This window comes from Ceratotherium simum, chromosome 24 (assembly GCF_057802395.1).
Source record: "Ceratotherium simum simum isolate JZ-2026a chromosome 24, ASM5780239v1, whole genome shotgun sequence".
NCBI classification, from domain to species: Eukaryota; Metazoa; Chordata; class Mammalia; order Perissodactyla; family Rhinocerotidae; genus Ceratotherium; species Ceratotherium simum.
Window position 1 is genome coordinate 14,021,013 of NC_141923.1, and position 23,815 is coordinate 14,044,827.

Consider the following 23,815-nt stretch of genomic DNA (forward strand, 5'->3'; position numbering starts at 1 on the left):
TTACAATCACAACAAAAAGAATAAAATATCTAGGAATAAATTTAACCAAGGAGGTGTAAGACCTATACACTGAAAACTATAAGACATTATTGAAAAAAAGTGAAGAAGACATAAAGAAATGGAAAGATATTCCATGCTCATGTATTGGAAGAATAAACATAGTTAAAATATCTGTATTACCTAAAGCAATCTACAGATTCAATGCAATCCCAGTCAGAATCCCAATGACATTCTTCACGGAAATAGAACAAAGAATTCTAAAACGTATATGGAATGACAAAAGACCCTGAATAGAATGTTTTTATAATTTCTAGGAAAAAAGTTGTTCTTCAGCAGAATAGTTTAAATCTACCCAATGGGCTTTAAACAAATAGATATCCTTGCCACTATATGTAGTTGTATGCTGCACAATAGCTGCTAGAATCCATAAGTAGAGCTACTTGTACTATACGCTTTTGATACTGTTAAGTAAATATTAAAGATGTATTAAAAATAACCTTTAATATTAAAAAAGTGAAGATCAAGTGCTTATATTGTCAATAAACTTGAAAGCAAGATTTTTTAGACTAGATTCACACAAGTGTGACTTCACAGCCTCACCCTAGCCATGTATCATATGCTTCTCACTTCCCTCCCCAGGGCTTCTCCGATGCTGTAGCGTGGGGATGCCATGAGAACCTGCTCCATGCCCATGTATGCAGAACCCAGAAGTGCAGGGGAATTAACACTCCAAGGGGTACACTTCTGACTGAGGGACATGGGAGCTAGTGGACAAATGCTTCTCCATTCTCCCCCCATACTAATGGTTCTGTGGCATCAAGCAATCATCCACCCATGGCAGTGGCCATCTTTGCTAACACCTCCCTGTACTGGCTCCTTCTCCTTCTCTGCCTTGTACTCCCTTCTTTGCTTCTCTCCATAAAATCACACTCCCCAAGAAAATACACATTCTCAAATCTTTGTCTTAGGCTCTGCTTTCCGGGATGCCTTAGCTAAGACATCTCAGCTTCAGCTCTCTCCTTTCCCACACTAATCTTGCAAGCCCAGGCTCTCAGTTTCAGTCAAATTTGCATAAAGTCTGAGAAAGTAACACTGACCTTTAACTGCCTCTTAGAGAAAATGCAGTGTTCCCATTTAGTCATTGATTAAAGGAAGGTCCTATTCTCATTCTTTATCATCATCTCTCCCTTCATTTTTTTCTTTGATCCAACTTCAAATAGAAATAATATAAGTAAAAGTTAAGTTTAACTAAACAAATTTGAAGGCCACCTATGTAAAAAAAAAAAAAAAAAAAAAATCACAGAATTTCAATTCTATAAAATATCTATAGAGTCCCTGTAAGGTTGGTTTGACAAGACCTGATCTACATTTCCCAAATCAAATCTTGGAACCAGAGTCAGACATTTTAGATCTAGATTGTGCTCAAAAATCCATTTCATACAGTCATATCTACTTAAGTAAAGACTTCTATAAATGATAAAGAGCATATCAGAAGAAAGTTTTTTAAAAATACAAAACTGTTTTTCCATCCTTGAAAATGTACTACTACCCCCCAACTCTTAAGATTAGAATCAATTACCCAAGCAAAGATATGTTCTAGTTACAGTTGCTATGTAACAAATTACCTTAAAACTTAGTGATTTAAAGCAGCCGTCTTATTTTGCTCCCAATCTGATAGGTCAGGAATTGGGGAAGGGTTGGCCGGGCAGATCTCATTTGAGGTCTCTCATGCAGGTGTAGTCAGATGTTGGTTGTGCTGCTGTCATCTGAAGACTCAGTTGGGCCCCAATTGTCTAAGATAAAGCCCTCATACGGCTAGCAGTTGATACTGGCTGTCAGCTGGGAGCTCACCCAAGACCATCCGCCAGAGCAGCTACACATGGCCTCGTAGGAGAATTGAACTCCTTACCCGGTGGCTGGTTCCTCCCACAGAAAGCTTTTCCAGAGAACCAGGCAGAACTTGCATGGCCTTTTCTGCCTACCCTCCAGTGTCACACAGTGTCACTTCTACTTCATTCTGTTGATTACAAACCTGTCACCAAGGCCAGCCCAGAGTTAAAAGGAGGGGACGGAGACTCCACTTTTGATGGGAGAAATGTCAAAGAAGTTGAGAACAAATTTTAAAACTACCTTAGATGATGTTTACTCATGAAGTTCTAAGGAAAGAGATTGCATTTCTGACCAGTAATACAAGACAAATTTCAGAGGTCAAGCTAGTGTATAGATGAAAGGACCAGTTCATCTCACTTCTTAACAGACCTCAGAACCTTAACAGAACTGCTCTGGTTTAGGGGCTAACTGGACTCCCCACAGAATGTTCTGCTTTGTTCTCTCTGATACAGACATATTTGCCCACATTGGGGGTGGGGGTGGGGAGGCAGGGAGCACATAGGTACACACAGCCACTCCCTTCTAACTGTGATGAACATTTCTCACCCAATGACAATCTGAAAAATCTGGGTCATATTTTGATTGTCCTGACTCTGTCAAGTACTAATCTCACCACTGTGGTCAGGGGGTAAGGTACTGAATTTTTGCATCATTTAAGTATAACCATATAATTCTCAAATACAAAGTTAGAAAGAATATTTGGAACGACAGAAACTAAGTCACAATTAAACATTTGATTTCTGATTTAAATATAGCTAAATAAATAAATTCGATACTTTCACATTGACACCATCATCCTTGGCCACCTATACTATCTTTTTGGTTATTAAAAGGTGGAAAAAGAAGTTGAGAATAATGAATGCCTGGATGCATTTTTGCATTCAGAATATACTTATATTATTTCCTCTTTGCCAATAATCTGAAAAAATGATCTACCACAAAGCACTCCCTAAAAATAAGAAGCCACCGTGATCTGGACACCAAAGAAATTAAGCTGAATACAACTCAGATTTGGGGGTTAATAGGGTGCCAGACATTAAAAAAAACTCCAGGTTTGACATGACCTAAAAGGGGTCAGGTCTACTCAGATGGGGGCAAGGAGGACGCATATGAGATTTTGACCTCAAGTTCTTCACAAAACTCAAGCAGATGTAAATTTGAAAAGAGAGTCTCTTCTTGTATCACAAACTTTTGGTATTAGAAATCAGAATTCTCAAGAAACTATCTGAGAAAGAACAAAGTCTAGGTTGTATTAGAAACATTATTCCTTTCATTCTATAGAAGAGTTCTAGCAAACATTATCAAAATCGAATACATTGAGATGACAAATATCAACTTTCAGCATATAACCCAGCAGGCCTCAATATAAGCATAACTGTAAGCGAATTTTAGCTTTCTCTTATTTTTAGTTAAAATCTTATATTATGGATAAATCAAGGTTTATCTCTTTTACATTTAAAGACTTACTGCATCTAAGAGCTGGATTTAGCCCTACTCGGCTGTGTTAGTCTGAGTCCTCCAAAGAGCACACACTAAGATGGGATTAAACATGTAAGAGTTTTTTGGTTTTTTTTTTTTTTTTTTTTTTCTGTGAGGCAGATCAGCCCTGAGCTAACATCTGCCAATCCTCCTCTTTTTGCTGAGGAAGATTGGCTCTGGGCTAACATCCGTGCCCATCTTCCTCTACTTTATATGGGACGCTGCCACAGCATGGCTTGATCCGAACCCGGGCCGCTGCAGCGGAGCACACGCACTTAACTACTATGCCACCGGGCCGGCCCTGTGTAAAGGTTTTATTAGAGGAAACACCTGTGTGAAAGGAAATAGCCAGAATGACCGGGCGAGGCATCAGTCCAACCCTGAGTGAAGTAAAGAGGGAGAGAAGGTTGGGCAGAAACATCCTAGACTATAGTTCACTCTAAGGAAGGCTTTGCAAAGCTGGTAAGGAGTCCTTGAGCCAAAGGCAGCCTACAAAGGAGACTGTCTCCCAGGAAGGTGTCTGCCTTAGTACCCTGCTGCATCCAGTCTTTGGCAGGTTGCAACCTACGAGGTATGCTGTACATAAGCACAGTGATGAACTTCAGAGCGTAGCAGTTGGGGTCTTTGGTGAATTGTGTTCCTTGTAAAAAGAGGTCTGTGAGGCATATTCTCTTGACCACCACATTTGCCATCACCTGAGTAATACGCAGGGCTAGAGCTATTCAAACACCTAGCAAGGGGCTGTCTATTTGTAAGCACATAGCCCTGAGGGAAATATACAAAACTGAGAACGCATGTGTACATTGAAATTCCCGTGGATGCCCATCTCCTCTTTCTCTTCATTGCTATAACAACTTCTTTTTAGGCAGTCCTCAAGAATCCTTGCTTTGAGCCAGCCCTGATGGCCTAGTGGTTAAAGTTCAGTGCATTCTTCTTCAGAGGCCTGGATTCGGTTCCCGGGTAGTCCGACTAGAGTATACAACTATGTACTGGGGCTTTCGGAGGATAAAGAGGAGGATTGGCAACAGATGTCAGCTCAGGGTGAATCTTTCCCAGCCAAAGAAAAAGTGAAAAAAAAACCCAACAAGAGACTCACTAATGAAGTTAGTTACATCCAAGTTAATTAAAAAAAAAAGCCTTGCTTTTACTTCTGAGTGCGTGGAACGTAACGCATGAGAGCTTGGGAGACGGATGGGAAACTCGCTTTGCAGCATGCAGGTTGAAAGAAGTCTCTGGGTTCTTCATTGTCCTGTAACTAATATAAATGCTGATGTCATAAATGTTGCTACTTTCTGCCAGTGACTGTTTTTTCATACGGCTCTGAGCAATTCCATTTCAGAGTACCAACAGTTTCTGGAGTCACCTTTTATAACTTAGGTGGAGAATTTCAGGTACAGCAAATCCTAGGGTGATGGCCAAAGAAAGAAAACAGTAGAATCAAATCCAGGGGATGTGGAGGGGACAAAAATTGGCAGGCCTTGGTGAAGCACTGGTACAAGGCTGAAGAAGAAAAGAAGTGAAAATGACTCAAAAACTTTTATCTGAAGTGTGAGAAAATTGCTCTGGACTAACTCGTTTTACAGACATCTCATTTCAAATCTTCATCACCCACCTGTGCATCTCAACCAAAGAAAGCACTCTTTAATGCCAATCTCTAAAACAGGGTGAGAGAGGAGACATTTATCAGATGTGGTAAAGAGAAAGGAAAGGATATTTTGGCATTAGTCCCTTTTCCCCTCAATTTCCCTCCTCTGGACCCAAAGCAGTCTCATGAGCTGGGTCTTCTTTATCAAGATAGATGTGCATGGCGAGAGACAGGATGTTAATGGCCCATTTCAGACCATGATTTAGTTCATTTTAGACCTCCATTTTCAGGTGCTTGGCTTGTTCTTACCTAGGAAGTTGGCTTGGGTATGAAAGCATCCACTGAGGCAGCACTTGCCTCCCAAGTAGACACCAGTCTTATGGTGTTCCACCCCACGGTTTCCTTTCTACCAACACCTGCCATCACAGCAAGGTCTGATTTACACTGGTCCTTTCAGAAGGGAGGGCAGTTTTCTTTCAATGGCTCAAGTTCTGCCTCTTACTTAGAGCGGGGAAAATGCAAATAGTAGAAATAAAAGCATTTTGTCTGGCTAGATTGTACTCACTAGTACAAAGGTACCACCAGCTGTAACGTGGAGAGTGTTTCAGAAGGGGGGTAAGAGTGAAGGCGGTGAGACCAGCTAGGAGTTCTTACTTATTTTGTGTTAAAAAAAAAAGTTAAAGTAAATGTTCACAATTTGGGGATTATCTCCAGCAGTCCTGCCTGGGTGCAAGCACAGAAAAAGGGGACAGTTGGAGTAAAACTAAGACTGAGGTTTTTCAAGGCAGATGAGATAAAAAGACAATAGGCTGATGAAGTTGAAGATACCAGAAAAAGTGAAGTGACAGGTTCAGGAATTTAAGTTAAAAGAGCAAAAATGCAAAGACAGTAAGGGCCTGGCAGATGGGGAAAATATACAGACGAATTTCAATGGGTTCTCAGGGCTGATGTTTTAAGATTAATCCAATGAGAAAGCTGGAAGGGTAGGTGGTTGCATTCAGAGAAAGTAAGATGACTAGATATGTTATTTCAGAGGCAGAGTACTTATAAAGATTGACAATTTCCAGCATGTAGCCAAGGCAATACGTGGCTGGGGTAAAAGATAAGGTCATTGGAGATATAGAAGTCAAGACAAGAAACCAAAATGCCCATATTGGAATGGTTATCTACAAGGACATGGGGAATACCCAAGACCTTGAGGTAGACAAGATTTTGAGCGAGGTTCTAAATTTTTCAACAAAGAGGGGGAAGGAGAGGTATAATCATGATTACAATGAAATGACGGCAGTGTTGTTGAATGGCACGCACCTTGGAGGAGCAAGAGTTTTTACCTATGGGCAGAACCTGACATGGTTAAGACATTCTAGGAAAGACAATATCTGTCTGGGAGGGCTGCAGGTCAGTGGTATCTTTTGTGTAGTTCCAACTGAAAGTAAACCATCGGTAAAGAGGAAGTTGAACAGTACAATTGTGTTATTTACAAGAGGACACAGTGGAAAGGGTGAGGAGAGTTGCGGGTAACGGGAGATTGAGTCAGGGAAGAGAAAGCTGTATGGGGCTGGGAGTATGGAGAAGAATAGATAAACAGACAGGCTGACATCTTGAGTGATGAGCAAAAATAATCATAATAGGGAAGTGTCACATGGTGGATATGAACAGTTAACTCTATGGATGGGATAGGAGAAAGGAGTCACTCAGAGTCCAGCAGGGTTTGTGGGAGTCAAGTTTCTGTTGGATGAGGAGGCTCTAGTCCCTGTGGAAGGAGTCAGCTGCAGTAGGATGGAAGGGAGATTCTTGGGGCTTAGGGCTACAGGAACACAGGCTGGATAAAGATTACTGCTATTATGGTTATTGCTGTTGCTGCTGTTGTTGTTGTTATCAGCATACCTCTTCACTGATTCTCCTCCTAGCCCACTGATCAATTAACTTGCCACTCTAAACTGTGAGCAGAAAAATGCAAGATTGCCTGGTTTCTTAGCAGGGCCTCTACTATAGAATACACAGTCCAAACAAACAAATAGAAAACAGCAACTTGGAGGATACAGAGACTATGCAGACCGAAGACAAATTTTTAAACTTTTCATTTATTAAGAGAAGATATTGTATCCATAAAACAAGAATTGGATGCTCTAAAAAAAGAACAGAGAACAAGACAACAATAAGAAAGGGCTCTGAGAAACTAAAAACATGGAAGCAGTAGTGAAAAACTCAAGAGATGAGCTGGAAGAAAAAGTAGAGGGAACTTCCCAGATAAACAAAGAAATAGAAAATAGGAGAGAAAAGATAACAATATCAGAGAATTGGTTCTGGAAGTCCAAAACTTGAATATTACTGAAAGAGAGAATAGAGAAAACGGAAAAGAGGAAATCATCAATAATTGAAGAAAATTATCAGAATTAAAGGATGTGAGTTTCCAAATATAAAAGATCTCATGGGGCCCAGAAAAATAGATGAAAACAAACCTGTAGCTCATCTTTGTGAAATTTCAGGACACAACGAACAAAGAGAAGATCCTATAATCTTCCAGAGAGGAAAACCAATGGTTCCCATACAGAACATCAGGAATCAAAATGGCTTTGGACTTCTTAACAGTCACACCAGAAACAAGAAGACAATGGAGAAGACTCTCAAAATTCTGGAAGAAAATTATTTCCAACCTGGAATTCTACACCAAACTAAGTCTTCAAGTATAATTGAGTCAGACTTGGACAATCTCAAAAAAAATTCACTCCCCATGAACCTTTTCTCAAGAAGCTACCAAAGAATGTGGTCTGCCAAAACAAGCGAGTGAAAGAGGAAAGCATGAATACAGAAAAAATAGATTCAGTACAGGAGAGAGGCCAAGTGAATCATGGTGGGAGTGGTGGTGGGGGCAGACTACAAGAGTTAAAGGAGATCTCAAGGTGGCAGTACCTGACAAAGAGGGCAATTGTCCAAATGTGAGCAATAGGGCTCAAAAGACAACGACAGCTGTCCTATCAAGATTCTCACTGCCATTGTGCCATCTTGCCCATGTGCTAATTAATTTTCAGCTCTCCCCTCCAAGCCATGCTGCCTCGATCAGCTTTGACTTATTCCTGAGAACCAAAATTAGACCATGGTCTGCTTACGAGCAGAAAATACAGAGCAACCACTCCCTTGACCACGTTCGTGTCAGGTATCAGTAACTGGCCTATGCTCAGGCCTGCTAGATGCCCTCAAAATGGAAATCTTTCATTTTCCAGGACTCACTCACAGCCTTGCTCACCAAATTCCCCAGAAGAGGCCCTTCTGAATTCTCAGGAAAGCTGAATCCAGACAATGACCCAGACTATGATGGTCTTAGTCTGCTTGGACTGCTGTAACCAATTACCATAGACTGGGTGGCTTAAACAACAAACATTTATTGCTCACAGTTCTGGAGGTTGGGAAATCCAAGATCAAGCTGCTGACAGATCCACGTCTGCTGAGAGAACACTTCATGGTTCGCAGATGGCTGTCTTCTTGTTGTGTCCTCACACGGTAGAGAACAGAGCGAGAAAGCAAGCTCTCTCGTCTCTTCTTATAAGGGCACTAATTCCATCATGAAAGCTCTACCCTCACGACCTAATTACCTCCCAAAGGCCCCATCTCCAAATACCACCACATTGGGGGTTAAGGCTTCAACACAGGAATTTGGGGAGGACGTACACATTCAGTCCATAGCAATGACTGAGCCTTTTTCTTACAGGGGCACTAGTCCTCTTTCTTTACACAGCTAAATTTGTACTTCATATTCAATTTTTAAAATCTAAACAGCATATTATTTAGGAATTAATACATTGAAGGTAAAACTAAAAAGAAAAGCAAAGGAACAAGTGGTTCTCCTGAGGGAAGATGGAGGGGGAAGGTGACACGGTGTACTTCTAAGATATCGGTAATGATCTATTTTAGATGATGATATAGTTTTTCATTTTATTATTACTCAAACTGTATGTTTATATATTTTTCTGTATGTATGATACATTTCATAATTTAAAACATAGACTTTAGGCTCACCTGGTAGAGCTCTTATCTCTTGTACATTGGATGTCATGAAATTTAGGGAAAGAACAAAACATGGCAAAATGCAATCTGAATCGGGAACTTTGCTCTTAGCCCCACTAATGAGCTTTGGTACCACAAATAATCCAGAACATAAAGAGTTGATTGCACTGCACCTAGATAAAAGGGCAAATGATTGTTTCATATTCTTTTAATATTTTATTTTGTAAATTATACACATCCCTACCAAATTTTCTCCTGTGATTCCTTTCTCATCTTCTGTCATGTGACCTAGAAACCTTAGTCATCCACAACTCCTCCCCACCTCAATATTGTTAGTGTCCAATTGCTATTGATTGTACATCTAAAATAGCTCTTGTAATACCCCTCTCTTTCCATTACTCTGCCCTGTTGCTGACGTAGGCCCGCCTGAGAATATCTAATTGGTTATTTTATAATCTCCAAGTGGGCCTCCCAGACTCCGGTCTTTACCTTCTTCAATCTGTCTTCAACATTGCCACTAGAATTCAGCTTCTAAAGTATAGACTTTTTTATTGTGGTAAAATTGTAATAATTTTTAAGTGTACAATTCAGTGACATGAAGTCCATTCATTGTTGTGCAACCATCACTACCATCCATCTCCAGAACTTTTTCATCATTACAAACTGAAACTCTGTACCCACTCAACAATAATTTCAGCAATAATTTCAATTTCTGAAAAAAAAAAAAAAAGGCATTGGGATTTTGATAGGAGTTGCATTGGATCTGTAGATTGCTTTGGGTAGTATTGTCACCATAACAATATTGTCTTCCAATCCATGAACATGGTATGTCTTTCCATTTATTTCTTTTTAAATTCTTTCAGCAATAATTTGTAGTTTCCAGTGTACAAATCTTTCTCCTCCTTGGCTAAGTTTATTCCTATTTTATTATTTTTAATGCTACTGTAAATGGACTTGTCTTCTCAAAGAGTAAATTTTTATCGTGTCACTTTTCTGCCCCAAAAGGCTTACACGTCTCTCCATTCATTTTCAGAATAATAAGCAAATGCTTAGAATGACATTTCAAGCTTTCACAATCTTGCCTCAAATTCCATTTTCTGCCTAATTTCCTACTTTTCCTCAGTTTGTGCTCTCCAGCCACACTGACCTGCTTATGGTTTCCTGAATTTCCATACATGTTCATATCTCCTTGTTATTTTTGTCTTAATCCTGCAGCCTCATTTGCATTTTTCCCCATTCCTTTGACATCAAACTCATCAAGTCTCATCCCAATGCTGCCTCTTCCACAAAACTCTTCTCTGATCCCTGCAATCATCATTTTTATCACCATTTCTGTGTTCATTCAGCATGACTTTTGCATCAGTTTAACACTTATTTTGTTGTAGCTAATCTGTGGTCAATTACTGGGTCACCTTCCTAATTAGACAGTTTAGCATTCAGTTCAACAAATATCTACTGAAAACTAACCAAATTCCAGGCAATATACTTGACATTGAATATACACAAGAATAAGAGCAAGTCCTCCCTTCAAGGAGCTTCACAAGCTAGTAGAAGAATTAGGCATGTAAATAAACCAATAGTGTACAGGTGATAGTATAAGTACTGAAAGGACACAGAAGTGTTATAAAAGAGGGGATGACTAAGATTGTTTGGGATGGGAGCTGTTAGGGAAGGCCTAACAGAGTAGGTGATGCCCATGCAGGATTTTAAAGGAAATAAGATGTAAAGGACATTCTAGACAGAGGCACAAAACAAAAACTAATGTTTGGGGAACTAGAAACAGTCAACATTCCTGGAGTGTAAAATTCAAAGGGCAAGTAATAGATCACAAAGGTAGATGCTGACTGTTTCGGCTTTTGACGTTTATGTAAAATGGGAATTTGTTGAAGAATGTGTAGCATATACTGCATATCACTATATTTAGGGATAATTATTTCAGAAATACATAATTTTGATAGCAGGGCATTCCCTGGATTGGAGTGAAGAAGTATTTAAACAAATAATTACCCAAATATTTAAGCTATCCACCTATTCCTTTTAATATACATCATTAGTAAAATGGCTATTTATCCTGCTTATATTATTATTCACAGGGGCACACACATAAATGGCTTTTTCTAAGACTAGGGTGATAGATTAAGTATGACAGTTGAACATGAATAAAGCTCTTGGTTAGTTAATGAAAATTAAACAACATTACAGACTTTTGCTCCTTTTATTATACATCTCTATCGACAAAGTACCAATTGGGTTTCCAGCAGGAATACCTATTAGTACTACACCTGTACAAGCTGTACTTTTAGGAGAGCTTGTATTTATCACATTTTTGATGAAAAGGAATGTTAAACACATTTGAAATCTATATAAAAAGCTATTCAAGAGAAAGGACAAGTACCTTCCTCTTTAAGTTCTTTTTTTGATAGAAACCTGCACAATGAAAAGAACAGAGAATAAATCATAGTAATTCTGATTGTGATTTCCATCCCAGTATCTTAATTCCCAAGCATGGTAACTGAATGATAGACTTACGGAATTTTTCAATTTAATCTGTTCTTCGTAAATATATTTGCCACTTGTTTTGCTTATTGTTAACACATGAAGAATTGCTAGTCAGCATTGTGTGAGATGGTTTTTTTTTTTTTTTTTGTGAGGAAGATCAGCCCTGAGCTAACATCCATGCTAATCCTCCTCTTTTTGCTGAGGAAGACCGGCTCTGAGCTAATATCTATTGCCAATCCTCCTCCTTTTTTTTTCCCCAAAGCCCCAGTAGATAGTTTTATGTCATAGTTGCACATCCTTCTAGTTGCTGTACGTGGGATGCGGCCTCAGCATGGCCGGAGAAGCGGTGCCTCGGTGTGTGCCCGGGATCCGAACCCCGGGCCACCAGTAGCGGAGTGCTGCGCACTTAACCGCTAAGCCACGGGGCCAGCCCCTGTGAGATGGTTTTTATATTTAAAGAAATGAATTGTGGGTGCTAGTGTGTTCTAAGCCGGTCCTAGTCTGTTGTTGCTCCAGCTTTTATCTAAAATCCCTTTATTTTCTGATTTGTTCATGATAACATTATGTTAAGGATAAGAGAAACCGTAATATTTTTTCACAAGTATTACATACCAAATTAAATATTTACATAACTTATGAAAATAATTTAAAACAAAAATGGATGATTGCTGGAATATTTTTCTATTTTTTTTATTTTCACCTATTTATATTACACAGTGCTATGTAATAAAATGCTCGTATATAGTCATACTGGCATCTGCTTTCATGGAAGAATTTAATTTCTATTATTCTTACCATCATTGCTGCACATTTACAGAATTTGAAAGCTTGAAGTGTCCTTAAAGATCATCTCATCAGGATTAAAAAACTGAGGCCCAAAAAGGTTAAGTGTCTTATCCTAGACCACCAATTTAGTGGCTGGACCACAATTAGGGCTGACTCTCCTAACATGTGGTGCCACGCCCTTCCCCCCATACAGACACCAGTATCTTCCCCGTCAAACATGGTAGTCACCTATGTGGATGGCACATTCTGGAGTTAGTGCACAATCCAGCAGCTTTGCCCGTTCTCTCCAGGGTTTTTAGTTTGGAGCAGGCAACACTATGAAATGATGACTGCAACATGGATGACGGTAAGTAACATAGGGTAGGTATAAATATCATATAATGAATTGGCTCCACAGCATATCTTACAAGTTTATGTTATGCATGTAGGTGAACGTACAAGGTTCAGGGGAAATGCTTATGTTTAGAGCACAGGAGGAATCAGTATCTTACTTAATCTTTATAATGACCTTAGAAGTTATTATTATTCCTATCTTACAAGTGAGGAAACGGAGACACAGAGAGGTTAAGAAACTTGCAAATATCACACAGCTACCAAGAGGCAGGACCTGGACTCACAATCTAACACCCACACCCTTGACCACTATGACAATGTATCTCAACCTTTTGTGATTTGCACCCCTCCTTATTGAACTCCATTAGGAATTTTCTTAAATTGTATCACCATTTGTGCATGGCATATGATTAAGCAATTATAAATTATTTGTTTACTACTATGATGGTTAGTTTTATGTCAATTTGGCGAGGCTATAGTACCCAGTTATTCAACCAAACACTAATCTAGGTGTTGCTGTGAGGGTATTTTGTAGACGTGACTTTAAGTAAGGGAGATTATCCTCAGTAATCTGGGTGGGCCTCATCCAATCAGTGGAAAGGCCTTAAAACCAAAACTGAGGTTTCCCTCAGGAAGAAGAAATTCTGTCTGTGGACTGCAGTGTCAGCTCCTGCCCAAGGGATTCTAGCCTGCTGCTGACCTGCCCTACGTATTTCAGACCTGCCTAGCCAGACCCCACTATTATATAGACAAATTCCTCGAAATCGCCGTGTAGATGTATCCTACTGGTTGTTTGTCTGGTAGAACCTTGACTGATACAACTCAACTGTTATTTAAGATTATATTAAAGAGTTCATTTAAACATAATTGTTAATATTACTTATACATATAATTTTAAATCTTCTTTCCACTTAATAAATAATTCCTGCTGTTTAATTTACCTTAAAAGGACATTATAAGAAAAAGTATGATTTTTTACCACAAATTATTTCATGCTTGGGTTTGGGGATCAAATAATAACATGTAAATAAATTTAATGATGTCTTACTGCATCAAAAGTGGACAAAATTGCTGTCATGCCCTAATGGTTGAAATTTTACTTTTTAGAAAAAAAAATTGCCTTGTTTTTATAATTTTCCAGTTTTGTTTGTAAATGATGAAAGTCTCAGGCTGCTCTTTGCAAGCAGCTCTTTCTATGTGACACGCTGAGGAAGGCCCCAACTTCTGATCTTAAAACTGAAAATCCCACATTCTGGGAAACCACTCAGCCTTGGTCATGTTATCAGGGCAAGTGAAACTCAAACTACATTGTAGATTTGATATGAGATTCCTGGTGATATTAAGCACCTGCATCTGCCAAAATGGTAGCCACTAGCCACGTGTGGCCACTGAGCACTTGAAATGTCGCTAGTGCTACCGAAGAACTGAATTTTAACCTCTAATTTTAATTAAATTTTAAATTTAAAAATTGATACTTGATTCGTTTTTGGAAAAATTTTAAGTATGTTTGAAATAACTTGAATATATGAATCTACTTTTTCAATTGTAAATTTTAATGAAATCTAAACACAGATCAGGTGCTTCCAAAAAAAAATTTAGCATCCAAATGGAAACTTACACTGAGGATAAAATACACATCATATTTTGAACTTAGCATAGCCTTTGGAAAAAAGGAAGGTAAAATATCTCAATAATTTTATCCTGATATTTTAAAGGTACTGCATTCAATAAAATACATAATGAATATAAATTTCAACAGTTTCTTCGTACTTTTTAAAAAAGTGGCTACTATAAAATTTAAAATTACCTATGTGGCCCACGTTTTACTTCTAGTGGACAGCGATGACCTACACAGCCTGGCAAATAGTAAAAGCCCCCAAAATGGTGGCTATTATTTGCATGACAGGAACGAGAATGTTCCTTTGTGAAGATCAGCACTGCTTAACATCTAACGTCGGGAATTACTCATCCTGATTATACCGTATCGTACCTGTTTTTCTAAGCCCCGCAAGTCCTTTTGGCAACACTGAGGGCTAGAAAAATAAGAGTTCTGATAAAGGAATGGAGGTAGCAGGTGGATTGTGAGATAAGGTTTTAGACCAAGCCCAGAAAGTGAAAACTGTCCCGAGTTTCTAGACTGGCCGCATCGATGCCCCATGGCACATCCCAAGACCTGAGGCTGACCTCGCTGCCCAAACCTGTGGCCTTTCCCGTAAGCTTTTCCATTTCTTCCCAAAGGAGAAGCGCCTGAGGTCCGCGAGCCCCAAAGGCGGCCCGGAGAAGACCCTCGCGGGGGGGGGCGCGCCGTGGGGCAGCCCCAGGCCGTAGCGGCCCGGCGGCCGAGGGCAGGGGCAGCGGCGGCTGGACGGTGACGGGCACGGGAAGGCAGCAGCCAGACTCCGACGCGGAGGCGGCCAGCGCGCGGCGGGCAGAGAGCCGGCCGGCTGCGGACGCAAGCTCCACGCCCCTTCCGAATCCCCGAGCGGGGTGATGACGAACACAGCGCGCGACGGACGCACACGCCGCCCCGCGCTCGCACGGCGGTGCGTGCAGGAGCGCGAGGGAGCCCCGGGCCGTCACCGGCGTCGCGACCAGCGATCCGCCTCCTCCGCTCCTTGCGTTCCCGCCACCTCGGCGATTCGGCGCCCGCCTCCCGCCTCCGTCCGAGGCCTCCGCCGCAGCGACGCTCCCGGCCTCGCTCCTGTCTCTTTAAATGGTGGGGCCAACGGGCCGCCCCTGCAGCTGCTGCCTGGGTGGCCCCGCGCGCCGTTATTGAGGGCGAATCAAGATGGCGGCAGCTTTGGCTGTGTGAGGAAGACGGAAGAGGCGGCGGCAGCGCCGAGGGGAAAGGGACTTCCAGGAGGTCGGAGCTCTCGGGCGCCGGGGGCTCTCGGAGTCTCCCGCGCAGTGGTGGCAGCTACAGCGGGGACAGGCGCTCGTCGGCCTCGGACATTTGAAGCGGGGAAGCGAAGCGGAGCCGCCGGCAGCGGCGGCAGGGCCGGGTAGAGGGAAGGAAAACATGGCGGCGGCGGCCTGAGGAGGCGGCGGCGGCCTGAGGAGGCGGCGGCGGCGCGGGAAGCGGCTTCGCGGCGATCATGGCGGAGGCGGGAGCAGGGCAGTGACCGGCGCCCCGAGTTCCTCCCGCGGCGGGGCGGGCGGCTGCGGAGCCTTACGCGCTCCCGTCGGGGCGGCCGGGCTCGCCGGGCCCGCACAATAGCGCCGAGGAGCGGAGGCGAGGAGAGGCGGCGGCCCGGAGCGCGGGCCCCGGAGCGGGCCATGCGGGCGGCAGCGCGGCCCCGCGGCGGCCAGCGGCGGCAGTGAGGCCGGGGCGCCCTCCGCTTGCAGGCGTCCTCCCGCCGCGGCGCCCGCCTGTCCCGGACTCCCTTCCCGGGCGAGTCGGCGGGGCCTCTGGCCCGGCCCCCCGGGCGGCACGATGACCGACACCCGGCGGCGAGTGAAGGTGTACACGCTCAACGAGGACCGGCAGTGGGACGACAGGGGCACCGGGCATGTGTCGTCCGGCTACGTGGAGCGGCTGAAGGGCATGTCCCTGCTTGTCAGGGCCGAGAGCGACGGTAAGTGGGACCCTCGCCTCCCCCACGGTCATGGGCCACCTCCCTCGTTCTTGGGGGACCTCTCCCTACGAGAACCGAGGGGGCGGCTGCCGCCTCGGGGGAGGGCGCGCCACCGGTCCCCCAGCCCTCCCGGAGCTGCACGAGAGCCCTGGAAAGATTTCCTGTCTCCGAGCGCCCGGGGAACTCTCGGGCTGCGAGCGGAACCGGGCATGTTTGAGCGGTGCCTCCTGGGAGCGTGGAGAGGTCGGGGACCTGGGACCGGGACTGTTCTTTTGCACTCGAGTGACCTTGAGAAAGGCACTGATTAATGTGATCTCTTGCCTTAGTTCACCCATCCGGAAAGCAGGCACGAAACTTTTCTCGGAGCTAAGCAAGTTCCTGGCTGTTTCACTCTTTGGAGAACATTTTGGTGTGCTTTTTCTTCTTTCTTTAAAAACATGTTTTTGCTACATCTTTCTGATCCTGTTTGCAGGTTGGCAACACTGGTTCACGGATCTGGCAAGTCTACACTCGGCAGAGAACTTGCTGCTTTGCCGTGAGAAGATAGATTTGTGTTCCCCGGTGTTAGCTGCCTTTTTCATTAGTAACGCAGAATTTTGTTTGTAGTTTCGCTGTGTAAAAGTCTTGTAAGTTTGGAATCATTGTATGCGAGCTGTTTTGATTGCTTGAATGTATATTCATAATTTGGTTCAGTTAACAGGTAGGGACGCTTCATGTATTTTGAAAGAGCCCTCAAGGTTCAAAGATCAAGTTGTTTGAAAATAAGTGTTTCCCTGTTTTTAAAGATTTACGGGATTGCCACTTCCCTCGGTGGCATATACCCTGGATTTCACTTAAAGAAAATGTTTATGTCGGGTAAAACTATTTTCACATTGTCTCTACAGTGAATTTCACTTACAGAAAATGTTCACATCAGGTAAAACTATTTTCAGATTGTTTTTTCTGAATTTGAAAACTTGTTACATTAGTCTATAATTTTATAGCAGTTATTTCAGTTTATTATGCTAGTAGTTTTGTGTCTGAATTATTACAAATTCATTTCAATGAATTTTAATTGGACTTTATGCAGAACTCCAATTCCATAACAAACAAGATTCATTCTTCTGTAATTGAAGACTCTAGGAACATGGATTTTTAGTTTGAGTCGAAAAGTGGTAATTTGGAGTATATTGCCCACAGGTTACCTCTGTAAGGCCTCCCCATATAACTTAAACCTGGAGAAAAATTATTTCCTTTTGGAGGCATTTAAAGGGTCTGAATACATTGGGTATATTTTTCTGAGGCCTATTATCTGACTCGTAAAAGACAAGTTTGAATGTCAGGTGTTAGTGACATATAAAAAAGCACACTATCGAATACTAACCAACTAACCTCTACATCTTTGGATGTTTGGGAAACTTTTTACATAGCGAGTTGGAAGGTGTGGGCTTTGTAGGTTCATTTAACTTCTTTTGAAATGAAAACATGTAGATTTGAGATCAATTATTTGAAGTCTCGTAATTTAAAACAACACATAAACCTTCACATCATGTGTTCAATTGGACTTACTATACAAAGTCCTTTATTAAAGGATTTTTATGCATTAAGTCTTAGTGTCATACTATCACAGGGAATCATGCTCTACTAACATAGTAATATGGGAAGTTTTTTTCCCATTTTTATTTTTACCACTTTGGAAATAGCCGCAATGGCTAAAACAAAATGGCTTTAATTTTTATCTAATGGGGAAAGAGCTGGAATAAATTAACTGATGGGCCCTTGTTAAATTTAAGTTGTAAGGAAAACTAAATCCAAAGAGTGGGCTTAGAAAATTCCAGGATACTTGTGAGATATTGTTGGAAATAATCTTTAGTTTGATGATTAACGTTTTTTCTAACAGGAAAACTCCAAATAGGAATAACAGTCAAATAGTTATTGAGTGCTTACCATGTGCCAGAGACTCTTTACTTCTGTCCGGTGGTGTAGGCACTATTATTAGCCATATATTGCGATTGGGGAAACTGAGGCTCAGAGAGGCTAAGTAACTTAAGATCACACAGCTAGGTTAAGAAGCAAGGTCATTGTTCAAGCTGGGGTAGGGGAAGGGTGTCTGGGTTTGAGTGAGACATCTAGCCTGTGGCTTGAAATTAGTATCAGTTATTTAATTATTATCATTAAGTGTTTACAGTGTGTTTTAAATTCCCAAATTGCTGTCTGTTTGCATTTGCTGCTTTATATTTAGACTCAAAGTTTATCTCAAAGAAAATGAAAACGATTTTTAGCCTAAAGATATTTAAAAGTATAGTTGATCTCTAAGCCACACACTGGAGTTTTTATATTGACTGCCACTTTGGGTTATCCATTATTGTGTGCCTCCTCCATTCTCCGCTATAGGATAATTGAGAATTTTCTTTTTACTGTGATGAGCAAAATGGAAAATATTTCTGATTTTCCATAAAATGAGTCATTTATCTTATTAGAGGAGCTTACACACTTATCTTAAAATCAGGAAGGCAGTTTCTGAATGGAAGTACTTGTGGCCTCCCTGTTACAGAACACATCTGTCTGGGTAAGTATGCCCTTCCCCCCTGAAGCTGAGGCCTGGCAAATCTGTAGCCCACCTTGCCTTGGAAGAGAGAGATGTCCCACCAAGCTACTGAGCCCATTTTCTGGATTGCATCCTTATTCAATAGGTTCCTACTGGCAAAATATGTTGTAGGAACATACCCTTTTCTTTAATGAAAATAAAGTTGTGTGTTCCAAGTCCCTCCTGATTTTGTGAGATTTTTCAGATTTTCTCTCTCAGATTTTATTGTAGCCATGTACCTGCAAATTGCCATCTTCCAATAAAGATTACTTGGTATTATTTTTTCTCCTTGCAGCTTATGCTGTACCTGTTAACTTGCTGAAGTTAGAATAATAGTGTCATCCCTTACATGCTCTCTCACTTTATGTTCAAGTCATTCTAATTCTTTTCTCCGTTATGGGTTTTACCACCTCCACCTGCCAATTTTAGAACTGATAAAGTCAAGAAATTGGAATTTCTCCACACTCTGAAGACTGTATTTGAACATAAAATCACATCCATACTCTTTATTCTGGATTACTTGCCAAGTATGAAGAATAGTGTTCTATTTGGTTTTCACCTTAAGTTTTATAAAGTCTTTTTTACATTTCAAAATAGTTTTATCTGTTATCTGACTTGCCTGTTTAGAGTTAGATTAAATTCTCACTGTTATTTGAGGCATGAAGAAAATGAGACATGGGGAAATGTTTTGATCAAGGTAGCACTGCTAGCTAGTGGTAAAAACTGGAATCCTGTGCTTCTGCCTCTTGATAGAACTTGGTTGTAGGTAGATCTTCCTCTACCCCCACTATAATTAGAAAAAGAGGTCAGAACACTTTGGGTGGGAAAGTCTTTTTTGTTTTGTTTTGGTGGCTGTGGTGAGAGAAATGAACAGAGATAGCATCAGCTTTTTTTTTAATTATTGCTATTATAAATCAGTAAGTAGTATAGAATCTTGCATACAGCAAGCATTCCAGATTTAGCTACCATGAAGTGCTCAGTGTCAGTACTGGGAGAAATATTTCACTTTGAAATATGGCTTTAAACACTTTTTTTCTTGTGTAGACTGACTTTGTAGAAAATTAACAGGCCTAGGGTAACCAAACCCTTATTTATCATCTGTTGCATGTGATAACTTCTGAAAGTTTTAGGGCCATTAGCTACATTGGGTATAGCTGATGGGGCTCGAGTGTAGTGAAGGCTTGACACAGGTGTGGAACCTTTTAATGTAATGCTACCAGTTTTTTTCCCGTGAGTCTTCATTTCAGTTTTTAAGTGCCATGTATAATCTGTGGGCAGCAAAATCGGGAGGGACTTGGAACACAGACCTGCTATAGGTTTAAAGCATACACTAGTTTCCGATCCAGATGAGATTTTGGACTCCCATGTTCTCATTTTTGATGGCATTTTCTTCGTACTAATGAAGTGTAGCACCTAAGCCCCTGCCCCTAGCTTTGAGCATTCAACCTAGAGGTTGAACCATTTACTCAGGAGTGACAGAGCTGCAGCTATTCATTCTGAAATCCTCAAGTATTTATCCAAATCTAAACTAAGGCCAGGACCTAAGTTTCTTAACCCCAAACCAGATACTCCCATACTACCTGAATCTGGTTGGTTGGTTTGTAGATATTGAAAATAGAGCCATAAAAGTTATAGAAACTTTCTATAATATCTCATTTTGCCAGTGAAAGGAAATGATATCTAAACAAGTGAATTGTCCAGTTATGTAAAACTGTGTACCAGAAGATTAAAAATCTCAATTTTCATGTACTGTTTCCTAAATATTATATACTAGAATGTTTTCCCTAAGCAGTATAATGAACCTCTCTTGGTTAACCTTTCATTTCTAATGTGTTTCTGGATCATCATTATCAATACTAATTTTTCTACTATTCAACAGTACAGTGATGCTAGTGAAATGATATTCTGATCATGACCTAAAAAAACAAGTATTGAGTGCTGGTTATGTATAGATACTGGGGTAGGCACTTTAATTTAAATTTTAAGTTAATACTTACAGCAACTCTATGAGGTATTATTTTTTCTAACCGTTAAGTCTTGTTGTATTGATTCTTTGAGTGGATAGTTTTGTTTTGTGGTCTTTTTTTTCATTTACCCAGCCAGAAATCTAGATTTTTTTTAAGTGTAAAATCTTTCCATTTTAAAGTATTTGCATGAATTCGGTGGATGAGTGTTTGTTAGACTAGGACTCAAACAAGTCTGATGGCCATTTCTCCAGCCATTGTGTCTCCTAGCTGGATCCAGGCTGCGGGTGCTAATTTTGACTTCTCTGATTTGAACTCTTTTCAAATGATACTTCACTCTGTGCTACCAACTACCCTCACCCTGCTCCCTGGTGGTATTGTTTTGATAAAGGTGTATTGGGGGTTGGCAACTGGATATAAGAAAAGCTCTCACATTTCATGATAAAGGAGGAATGCAGATGTCATGAAGTAGGAAGGGAATATTTTTAATGACCTAATTATTTATACTCCTAATTGTACTATTTGTTTTGCTATCAGTGTATGATAACTTCTGCCTGCAGTTGTCTTGGTGATGTTCTGAGTGGCATTTCCCCTCCTATACCATTGTTTCCCCATTTCCTGAGTGTACAGACCTCCTTTTTATCAGTATATATGGGGCATCTATTTGTGTCAAGGTACACAGATCTATCTCATCTAAAAGTAGCATAGGTTTCCACTGTATATATTTAATTCACACGACACTGTTGGTGGCATAGAGTAGTAGTTCTCAAACTTTTTTCCTCGAGATGCCTTGATACTCTTAAAATTGAAGACCCCCAAAAGCTTTTGTTTATGTGGGTTGTATCAATATTTATTATATTAGAAATTAAAACTAAGACTTTAAAAAGCTTTTCTAAATCAAGAATTTAGTGAGAAGAGTGTCATTGTTTTACATTTTTACAAATCTTTAATTTTAATAAAGTAGGATTCTCATCTGCTTCTGCATTCAATCTGTTGCAATATCACAGTGTAGACATGGTGAGAGACATGAGTGAAAAGGCAAATAACCTCTTAGTAATATGAAAACAGTTTTAATTTTCCATACCCCTTGAGGTCCCCACACTTTGAGAACAGCTGGCATAGAGACTGTTTCTAGTTTTTTTACCATTAAAAACACTGCCAGTGACATCTTTATTCATATACTTGGCACCTGTGTGAGGGTATAGGCTAATTTCCTAGAAGAAGAATTGTTGGACCAAAGAGTAGTATGTGTTTAAAAGCTTGGTAGGTAAAGATAAATGATCCTCCAAAAAAGTTGTGCTGATTTTCAGTCTTGGTGATAGTAACTGAGAATTAAGAACCCTTCCTTAATTTTTTGAAGAAGTATATGTGCAAATACAGACTTACAGACCTATCAGAACTTCTTTGGAATGGACCCTGACAAGCATTTACTGTGCAGGAGTACTCTTTCGTTCACCTGTGGGTGGTTGATTTTGCCTGATGGTCTGAATGATAGATTCTGCAATGACAAATTTAATTACACGTATAGATGCATTCCCCTTAGCTTGATCACTCTCTTGATTTTTCTTTGTGTCTCCATATTTCCTTGCCAGTTGTTCAGGTTGGAAGTGGTAAGGCCTTTCTCAAGTCTTGATATTGGAGTTTGCTATGTAGGCTTGTCTTTCTTTGCTCTGTGTGACAGTGTCTTTCTCACATGCCTGAGGAGGAGGTGTCACGGGGAAGGTGAGAGTGAATTCTTGGGGGATAAGAGCGTCTATTTCATTGGAGAGGATGAATCTGTTTCTCACATAAGCTGGGGTAGGAGGCTGTCTTGCATATGTGCTTCAGTTATTAAGATATACCAGACCTACCTGTTATCAAAAGCATGTGTTCCCTTAATGAGAACCTTCTCTGCCTCCCTCAGTGTTGCTTAAGATCTCCTAATAAGGATCATCTTCCTCATTTCTCCTGTTGTCTCTACTACCAGGATAAATGCCTCTCACCTACAGCTGAACTCTACATCCCCATCCATACCCACATATTACTAGGATGGAATTACTGTTCCAAGTACTGTAGCTATAGCAGCTGATACACATAAACTTGATGGGAGGAAGGATTGTGTTATTGCATATTAATATTCAACTGGATCTTTTTCAGTTGATTGGAGAAGTGCTCATAACTTGATCCAATAGAAGCTAAGAGATGGGGTGGAGAACCTAAGATGGACCAGAAATAAAACTGGAAATGTCTTTTTACTCTTGTTACTTAGGTCCCAAACTAAAAGGCTGTTTCTCATGTTCCAGACTCTACAGCCGCCTGATCTCTCTTAGGGAACATGGTATTCGGGGACCAGAGCTGGACTTCTGCAAGTGGTATCTTAGACCAAAGCCATGGGATATGGCTGAAATGGGTTTCAGTAGCGATACCTCCCCCTAACATCTTGAATGGCCCAGAAAAAAAAGAAAAGCTTGGCAACACCAGAAGCTTCTAGCATGTGCTTAATTCTTGCTTTTAGCCAGGGCTTTGGGGGGGAACACTTCAGACTTTCAACTTTTGATTTTTCCTTTCTAATTACCCTGACCATGTAACAGTGCTGAGAGCAAGTTTTGAAGCAAATGCAAAAGGGTCTGGTACTTGAAAAAGAATAGTTAGACCACTGCAGGGGTTTTTTTTTGTTTGTTTGTTTTAGCGGCTGCCAAGTCAGGTGTGTGTTTTCTTGAAAGCACAACTTGAAGTGATAACTCCAGCCCCCTGTGCCATGTGTTGTTTACCCTTTCTCTTAAACTTTTAAAAAAACTTGTGAAGTATAATACATCAAAAAGGTACACAAATCATAAGTATTCAGCTTGATAAATTTTCACAAAATAACCAGCACACAGATGAAGAAACAACATAACCAGCACTCTGGAAGCTGGCTTCGTGTTCCTTCTCAACCACTATCTTCCCTTCTCCCACTCCCCTCCCCACCCCCACAACTGCTAACCTAACTTCTAACACCATAGATTAATTTTTGCCACTTTCTCAACGTATATAAATGGAATTACGTGGTATATACTTTTGTTTGAGGCTTTCATCCATGTTTGTAAGATTCATGAATGTCGTTTTATTCGCATATATTTGGTTCAGTCATTAACATTGCTATATGATATTCTAT

General features: G+C 40.9%; 2 protein-coding genes across 5 annotated transcripts in view; one reads left to right on the top strand and one right to left on the bottom strand.

The window, feature by feature from the left end:
- LOC147913896 (uncharacterized) overlaps nucleotides 1–15,855 on the bottom strand; it is a 53,847-nt gene extending 37,992 nt beyond the window's left edge. The window contains exons 1-2 of the mRNA XM_087448551.1: nucleotides 15,529–15,855; nucleotides 14,762–15,494 (exon numbers count right to left, since the gene is read on the bottom strand). Of these exons, the coding sequence (XP_087304677.1) occupies nucleotides 14,762–15,494; nucleotides 15,529–15,855 (1,060 nt within the window). The remainder of the gene's footprint in view (nucleotides 1–14,761; nucleotides 15,495–15,528) is intronic.
- PPP4R3A (protein phosphatase 4 regulatory subunit 3A) overlaps nucleotides 15,470–23,815 on the top strand; it is a 37,452-nt gene continuing 29,106 nt past the window's right edge. For 2 of the 4 annotated variants that reach the window (XM_014790495.2, XM_004434204.3), the window contains exon 1: nucleotides 15,470–16,152. In XM_014790495.2, coding sequence (XP_014645981.1) covers nucleotides 16,011–16,152 — 142 coding nt within the window. In that variant the 5' untranslated portion in view covers nucleotides 15,470–16,010. The other 2 variants (XM_087448043.1, XM_087448044.1) reach the window with 1 other exon arrangement.